This window comes from Parasteatoda tepidariorum, chromosome X1 (genome assembly GCF_043381705.1).
Source record: "Parasteatoda tepidariorum isolate YZ-2023 chromosome X1, CAS_Ptep_4.0, whole genome shotgun sequence".
Classification (NCBI taxonomy): domain Eukaryota; kingdom Metazoa; phylum Arthropoda; class Arachnida; order Araneae; family Theridiidae; genus Parasteatoda; species Parasteatoda tepidariorum.
This window is the reverse complement of record NC_092214.1, coordinates 62,245,444-62,254,182: the sequence shown is the minus strand read 5'-3', so window position 1 is coordinate 62,254,182 and position 8,739 is coordinate 62,245,444. Positions and strand designations below refer to the sequence as shown.

The 8,739-nt window shown below is 27.2% G+C and overlaps 1 protein-coding gene across 5 annotated transcripts in view; it reads right to left on the bottom strand.

Annotated features, from left to right (window-relative positions):
* Nucleotides 1–2,321: 2,321 nt before the first annotated feature.
* LOC107452612 (Utx histone demethylase) overlaps nucleotides 2,322–8,739 on the bottom strand; it is a 129,960-nt gene continuing 123,542 nt past the window's right edge. For all 5 annotated transcript variants that reach the window (XM_043054385.2, XM_043054393.2, XM_016069136.3 and 2 more), the window contains 8 exons: nucleotides 6,847–6,973; nucleotides 6,292–6,391; nucleotides 6,062–6,176; nucleotides 5,536–5,680; nucleotides 4,648–4,832; nucleotides 4,396–4,522; nucleotides 2,950–3,117; nucleotides 2,322–2,866 (listed from right to left, as the gene is read on the bottom strand). In XM_043054385.2, the coding sequence (XP_042910319.1) occupies nucleotides 2,840–2,866; nucleotides 2,950–3,117; nucleotides 4,396–4,522; nucleotides 4,648–4,832; nucleotides 5,536–5,680; nucleotides 6,062–6,176; nucleotides 6,292–6,391; nucleotides 6,847–6,973 (994 nt within the window). In that variant the 3' untranslated portion in view covers nucleotides 2,322–2,839. The remainder of the gene's footprint in view (nucleotides 2,867–2,949; nucleotides 3,118–4,395; nucleotides 4,523–4,647; nucleotides 4,833–5,535; nucleotides 5,681–6,061; nucleotides 6,177–6,291; nucleotides 6,392–6,846; nucleotides 6,974–8,739) is intronic.

The following is an 8,739-nucleotide window of genomic DNA, read 5'->3' as shown; positions in this document are numbered from 1 at the left end:
AGTTTTATACAATATATCGTTCCTAAAAAGTCATAGATCTGCTACTTCTTTGTAAACAATTCTTCAAAAAAAAATATGGAAAATGGGAAATTTTGAAATACTAGATTTTCATGAAAATAGCAGACATTTCTATATTATATGACAATTTAAAAAAATTATGCATGTGATGTAGTCAAAAGGACAGGGGAGAGATAATTGTCTTAGGATCTAATGAATGCTGAGGGCTTGATCAAAATTTCTTAAAAACATCTTTATTAAATGGAATTTTTTCTTTAAAAAAGTTTTTTTTATCTATATGAAACTTCAATTTTGTATTAAGGGTCTTCAAAAAAATTTCACAAAATATGAAAATAAGGCATTATGTGCTTTGAGGAAGGGCGTCGCAAAAACGTTTGCTCAGTCTTTGATGGATATTCTAGGCCCGGCATATACACACCCCGGCATCGGAGAGGGGGCGAAACAAGTGTAGTTGCCGGTCTTACCCTGAATAGAAAGATTATCAAAACCTTACAGAATAGTGCTACTAGTGGCTAATGGACTAAATCCTTATAATTAGTTAGGGTATGAATCTTTAGTAAACATATAATTAAATGGAGTAAAAATAATTTTGTAACTATTATGATAAATAAATTAAGATAGTTCAAAAAACAAAAGAACATTAGAGAGTTAAATAAGCTTATCTACACAGATGCCGTCAACAAGATCCCAATATGGTAGGTTTTTCTCCTTGACTAGTAAAGTGTAATTTAGAATTTGTTCACTAGAAAACAGAATTAGTTTTGACACAATCATAACACCTGGTCTCACCCCATTGATCCCTATATATGTGTGTGTTACTTTAATAATTAGAATGCACTCATTTTGCTCTATCCACAATGATCCTATGCATTACATCAATAAAGACTTCTTTCTTTGTAGAAATAGGAATTCTTTCTTTGTAGAAATAGGAATGTACTTGGTGTTATAGTTCTCCAAAATCAAAAAGTTACATTCTACTTAAATTTTAAAGGCGCAAAGCTATTACAATATTTAAATAATGAGCAAATCTTTAAATTATAATTTATTATTAATATACTATTAGTATTATAATGTGATTCAAGCATATAAAGTCGCTTACAACATCGTATATAAATGCATATGTATATATGATTTGATCAGTTTTTTTCTACTTCATCAAAATCAAACAAAGTAAGAAAAATTCTTAATTCTTTAGCACCACTTTTAGATCCACTGCTGTTTAAAGAAACTGAAGTGTGTAAAAAATTTATGTAACTTTTTATAGAATAAGTTAATGCAGTTGAGTAAATATTTTCAGAATAACAGTTAGAACATATACTGTTAAATATATAAAAAAATCTTTTATGAGAAGCTGTATTTTGTGATTTAGTCTAAAAACTATTTATTTTTATGCCAGATTCTATATAGATCAAATTTTCAATTAAAATTGACAAGATAGAAAACTATGTTTTTCAATACTCGACTATCTGAAATTAGTGAGTTCCAATAAATTTAAATACTGAAGTTTTCACTGAATGCTTCGTAAAAAATTAAATATTTAGGGTATTAACATTTAAACAAAGGGAAACTTAACATAGTCTTATTCTAGACAAAGTAATTTGTAAACATACTATTAATCTGATTAAAAACTCTTTAGAATGAAACCCAAAGTGTTGAAGAGCAGAAAAACTTAATACGTACCATCATTTTGAATAATTTTTATAAACAAAATTTAAGAATATTTCAAGGGCTAATTGAGAAGAAAAACAACAATATTAGATTAAAAATATGTGGAACATATAATTTCTAAATTCATTAATGCTTACAATCAAAAGCTAGCTTATTCAACAATTTCAAAAGAGTGCATTCAATATTTCAAACAACATTTACAGATTAAAAGATAATTGTAACGATAAATTAAATACTTTTCAAATACTTTAACACCAAACAAGTGAGCTCAAAAGTTAAAAATATATATCTACACTTATAAATTCATGTAAGATATTTGAATATGCAAATATATTGGATATCTTTATATAAGGTTACAAAAATATATTTCATACTTTTGTACTTTAATGAATTCATTCTTGACAAAACTTTGAATAAATAGAGAGCTTATGAATTATCACATACTCCTATTATTCTTTTCATTAATTAATCCAAATTTACCAGAAACCTTTTCAAAAGCTAAACATGAAGATATTTCTTTGTTTCCTCAAAATCACTGTTCTTTTTCTTTACACTGTGCCCAGTCCCTGTGTTGTGAAGCAAGCTGTGTAGTGAATATTTTAAAATTATATCATTCTTAAGTTAATTCTCAAAAATTAATTTAAAAATTTTATTTTTCATAACAATAATGAATGGTTAAGTTTTCTTAGCCAATTGTTAAAATCTGTACATTTTCACAACATGCACAAAGGCATAGCAACAAGAGCAACACTGACAACTTATTTACAAATAAACTTCTCTCAGCAGATCATATTGACTTATATACATTATCTTCATGAACTGTACAATGCCATTGAAAATTTATTTGGAAATTTCTCCAAAACTACACAGTTTTGATAGAATTTACAAATAAAATTAACTGTACAAACATTAAATACAAGACTTAACAGTGCAGACTGCAACTTTTTCTTCATTACTTGGAACAAGTAAATAGAGTTTGAGTCATTTGATACAAGCATAACTTGAAACAAGTATTACTTGATACAAGTATTTGCTAAAAGTTTTATGAATAATAATTAAATACTGAATGATAAATGGCAACTAGGCTTGTTGACGTGGCAGTAATTCCTAGCAAATGATAGTGAATGATGAATATACAAATGAAATGGCACCCTCATAGTGAAGTACTGGAATGAGGAACCTAGAAAAAAAATCATTATAAGGTTTAAAAATAATTGCCAAGAACACAATCAAACTTGAGTTAAATAGCAAAATAGAGCTTACAGGGTGAAGTATGAAATTATCATAAACTTCCATGAGATCTTCCATTGCGAATTCTTCTAAAATTACAAAATCTTCCAGTATAGAATTACTTTTCTTAGCACAATCCAGGCAATGTACTAAATGCTTTTTATCAATTTCTTTAACAAAAAGAATATTGAAGACTTCAACCTATAAAGTATAAAATATTGTTAAACTTTACCTTCATAAAAAATATTTTTTCAAAGAAAAGCAATAATTATTGTATAAATATAACAATCTACTAAATTATTGCAGCCTTTATGTATAATCAAGTTGGATTATTTATGGTCTATGTATTTTTCTTGAAATCAGTAACTACACACGCTTAACACATCAGTGAAAAATTGTACCTCAATTTTTTTTTAGAAGATAAATAATTACCATCATCAGAAAAATCCAGTCATTATTGAGAATAAAGAGAGCTTGTGACTTATCAAAAGCCCTGTAGTCTTAGGATAGAGGGTTAAGATAAACTATCCAATCCCTTTACTCCAAGCTTGAATGGCTACATTTTTATACTTGACTGAACTCTCACCAAATGTCAGAGCAGGGATATTTTCTTTTCCATTATTTACTATTATCATTGTCAGAAAACAAAAAGCTACTTTTGATGGAGATGTTATGGCTAACTAGGAGACACGAGGGCAATTAACTTTGCTAAAGGCATCTTTACAATAAAGTGGTTTTATTTTCAGACTCTAAATTTTAATTTAGAGACCGATTTCATTCATTTCTCATTCAGACAACTAGATTAAAAGCAATACCTGAGAATATCCCTAATTCTCAGGTCTTCTTAATATAGTCTCTGGGAAGAGATCAATAAATTGTTTTTCAGTGGACCCCCAAGACAAAGCAATATTTTTGGTACCAATTGGACCTGATCAGTTGAAAGTATAAGGTACTATGTGATGGGAAGCTTGGCATTGTGTGGGAACTCAAAGGTTAATTAGCGTTTTAAGTTTTGCAAGAACTATATTTTCTTTCTACCCCAAGAAATTAAAAAAAGTTATATACAAAAATATCTAACTGATTTTGATTAAAGTTGGTTTCAATAATCATAGAAATATCTACTAGCCTTTAACAGTCTTATTTTAATTTTCTCATTTTGAATTGATATTGTACTCAGATATTTAAATTATTTTACAATCTCAAAAGTATCAAGACATATTCTCAGAAGTGACACATTATATTTTATTTATCACAATTGCATATTTAGTCTTATTTTTATTGATAGTTGGAGTCATCTTCTCTACTACATGCTCAATATAATCTGCAAAATCTGTTGTTGGATTGTTTTTGAAAAGGCACATTACATACTTTTTTCCAAATTAAAATAATTTACAGATGGAAGTCCACATTAAATGAAAACTTAATATGTTTCAACTTAATTTATGCCTACGAAACAATTGAAACAACAAATATACTTACTTCACAGTTTGTACAATAATGGGCAGGTTCTAGTTTTGCTTTTCCATGCCATTTTACATCTTTCTTTAATTCTTTCAGGAGTTCCAAAGTTAGCTGACATTGTCTTAATGTTCTTAAAAGGCAGTACCTTAAAAATTATTAAGAGCATATAAATAAGAGGTAAGAGAAATTGGCAAAGAAATCTAAACTACAAAACAATATTAATGAAAAAATACAAAAATAAGTTTAATTAAAATGAAAAAAAAAACCTACTTGATTTGCTCAAAAAGTTTCCTATCAGAAAGCTTTAGATTACGTGCAAGATTCCAAGTTAAATGAGCCATTGGGACAATGCTTTTGTAATTTTCAAGTTTATTCCACTCATACCTTTCCACAGCCAGCATGTATTGCTTAGCATGCAAAGGTCCTACATTCCAGGCAATATTATTGCACCAACCCTGGAAAATATACACATGGTATTTTATTTGCCATAATACAAAAATAGATTACAAGCATATAGGTAGCAAAAGGTTTTTAAGAGCAAAATCACTTAAGAATGCCGAAACTTTGACTTCAATGCTTATCAAAAAAATCTGTGTTTCCTATCTAAATACATCTGTAAATAATTAGTAGAGTAAACTTTACGCAGTGCAATTATTTTTCTGATATGGTCCCCATTAACTATAGTTACTCAAATAGCATTTAATAAAAAAAATTGCAATATTTTTATTTAAATTATCAGCTTAACATTCCATGTTATAAAATTCAATTAAAACTTTTGATTCAGTTCTAATTGCATTAGACATAATGCCTAATTATGTCAGCCTATTTATGTTTCTAGCGTTAGTTGCAAAAGTTTTTTTAATGGGGACCTAAAGAAAAAGTTCTTTAAGGGACCAAATCACAACGTACTGTGTATCTAATCTAATTAAAACAACATCAAGATTATCTTCAGTTTTTTCTTTGTCAAAATATGTTATTGTAAAATATGTTTTTCAATGAAGGTTTGATTTAGGTTTTTACAATTAACTTAATCAATAAGTAGTAAAGCTCACTTGTGATTATTATTGGAGATTTGCTTTTTCATAAGGATTACTCTAATGTATTACTCTTTCATAAAAATACAGTGAAATAGATAAATACAGATGAAGCAATACTAACCACAGCTTGAACCCAATGAACACAGCCTGCGTTTACAAACACCATATCCCCGGGTTTTTGTTGGAATCTATAGACTGGTATATGTTCATTATAGAGATCTTCAAGAATTGGCCACCATGAACCATGAAGAAAATTTAGACCATTTCTAAAATAAATAAAAAAATAATAATCATAACAACACAGTTTTATTTGTCACAAAAAGAATGATAATGAACAAATGAAGTGTAGCATTTTATTAAAATAGCCGTTGAAAGTTACAAATCTTATTCAAAACTAAATTAAAATCAAAAANAAAAAAAAAAAAAAAAAAAAAAAAAAAAAAAAAAAAAAAACTGCAATTACAGAAAGGAAAAGTGTGTATAATACAAAAGAAAAAGAACTTAAATCTGTTGTACTTCTGAAAATTGCAATGCTTAAATATAGTCTTTAATTTTTATTTATCATTTCATATTATAATTTACCTTTGACACACTTGTACCAAAAAACTCTTATTAGAACATAAAAAATATTTTGTTGAAGAAAATACCTTTCACATAATTTATGTATGGCTCCCCAGTAAGGTTCTGCAACTCCAAACCATTCACAATCACCTGGCCCAATATTAAGGTTCACAGAGCAAAAATTGTTATTTTCTTGGTGACCTGTTAAATTAGTAATTAAAAAAATTAAATTAGTAATTTTAAATTAGTAATTAAAAAAATTAATATGATAAAATTATACAAGCAAATACATTTTATTTTAATATTAATATTTTACCTGGGGTGCGACTGCCAGGAACTTTCATGTATAATTGACAGCTATTCATGCCTAGAATAACGTGGCCAACATGGCTCAGCATATTTCCCGCAGAAACCACCTTAAATTCAAAAATAATAACTCATGAATAATATAAGATATTACAAAGAAAGTACACAATTGTTCAATTTTACTCATTTTACATATCATCACAAAAGAAAATCTGCATTTAAGCATTATTTTTAAACATCACATAACTTTGCATGTTCTTTACATACATATAACATATGTACTTGACCTCATAAAAAAACATTGTATTTATGGTCAATATCTATGGCATGAAAAATATATAAAATTAATTTTCCTGAAGTCAGTTGGAGAATATTCAGACAGGCTTCATTATCATTAAAAATTATTAAGTTTTCATTAGATTTAAAAGAAAAAAAAGAAAAAACTCCTGCCAGATCATTTATTTATTACTGTTGTATGTGCAACTATTAAATAACTTATTAACATCTTCCAAATTTTGTAGAAACACAATAATATAAATAAAAAAATCGAAGAAAAAATACATACTCTGAAAAATGTAGGAAGCTTTGCAAGTTCTTGTAATTGGGGTCTCCATTTTCGTTCATCAGATAAATCCACATTAGTTCCAAATTTAATTGTCTTAAAGAAACTATTTCGTCTTCCTTTCTTGCTTCTGTTTTTAAAAAAGAAATAATAATTAATAAAAAGAAAAAGGCTAATAAATAATTCTTTTTAACATATTTTTGGCTCCAATTGCATCTCAAGAAAAATACATCAAACATTTAAGTTGTGCTTAATGTTAACTTAGTATTCAAAAATGAAATGTAGAATTGTTAACCCACCAGGCATAAATTCCAAAGGAAAAATTGTAGCGAAATATCTCTACTTACTTATTTTTCCATGAGGTAAAACAAATACCCTTTTTTTCTCATGGTTTAAGAAGGTTAAACAATCTATTATGTTTTTAAAGTACTATAGTATAGATAAGAAATTTTCAAGATATCAACAGATTGAGTTTTTAAAAGAAAATTTCTGAACTAAATCAGTATTTAAAATGAAAAAAAAAAATTAAGTTTATTAAACTGATTAGTTATAAATTTTATAAAAGAGAAATTTGTTTTACGCCATTATCAGTGTGCTAACTTTTACTAATAGACACTTGTAAACAAATAAACAAGAATCTTTGTCAACTGAATATCTTCCCAAAATAATTCCCACAGTTTTTATTTTCTATAGTCAATTGAAAATGCACCGATCTCTTAAAATGTCTGTTCTTCCAAAGCCTACAAAGGTAAGATACAGAAGCATACATATCTTAATTACATACCGTTGGTCTTAAGGTATTTTTAATCAATGTTTTGCTATAGGCTAATTTTAAAATTCAGTAGGAATAAAATTTAGAATATTTTGTATTAAATAAGACTATACATTTATTTCACTTTTCTTTCTAGCTTACTATGTATTGCTACCCTTAAGATAGAGGCAAAATTCTGTCATAATCAACGTTAAAAGTTCATAATTAGGTTTAAAGTCAATTAAGTGGGCAATTTAGAGCAGAATGGGAAAAAAAACATACAGTGGCAGTAAGGGTGGGAAACATAGAGGTAGTTCAATAATACATTAAACAAAGAAAGAGTTAGCCTGTTTTAAGACTGAAACAAGGTGTTATGGTATAGGTAATTTCATTCCTTCATCTGAAACATGCTCAATCAGTAAGAACAAGATTTTTCCTTAAAAAAAGACAATGTATTAACAGAGAAATGATGTTTCTTAACTATACAAAGACTACAGCATAAGAATTCAGTCCTTTTCATTTACTTTTACAGTGCAGTACTAAAATCATCTGAACCAAAAATTTTTGAAAATCAAAGCAGTTAAATCTGATGATTATAAGATTAAAAATTAATTTTAAGAGATATTCTCATCACAGATCTCGAGATTTTTACAAATTTGTATTTTTACAAATTAGTGTGCCATTTCCTTGATACCCATTTAGAAATTTATTTATTTAGAGCTTTGTTAATATTAATAAACTTTTATATCAAATTAAAAACATAAATATAAAAAATTTACATGAAATGAAACATTCCATTATTCAGTCAACATAGGTAGGGGGAAAAAAATTTCACGAAAAAAAAGAGTTTTTAATCCTTTGGATACTATACTTTGCATGTTAAAACTTTCTGTACTAGCATTAAATAAAATGTGAATGTAATCAACACCAATTGCAAACAAGTTGTTGAATCAAGTATATTTGATTTTTTTTCCCAATATGGTCAAGTGTTTAGAAAAGAAGATAGAAAAATTATAAATAGAAGACAGTAAAAAAAAGTGACATCATGAAATAAGCTGATCAGCCATAACAATTTGAAATTAAATGAGAGATACATGTGCCTATAATACTTTAATATATTCATAATAATAAATCTAGCGGTTTAC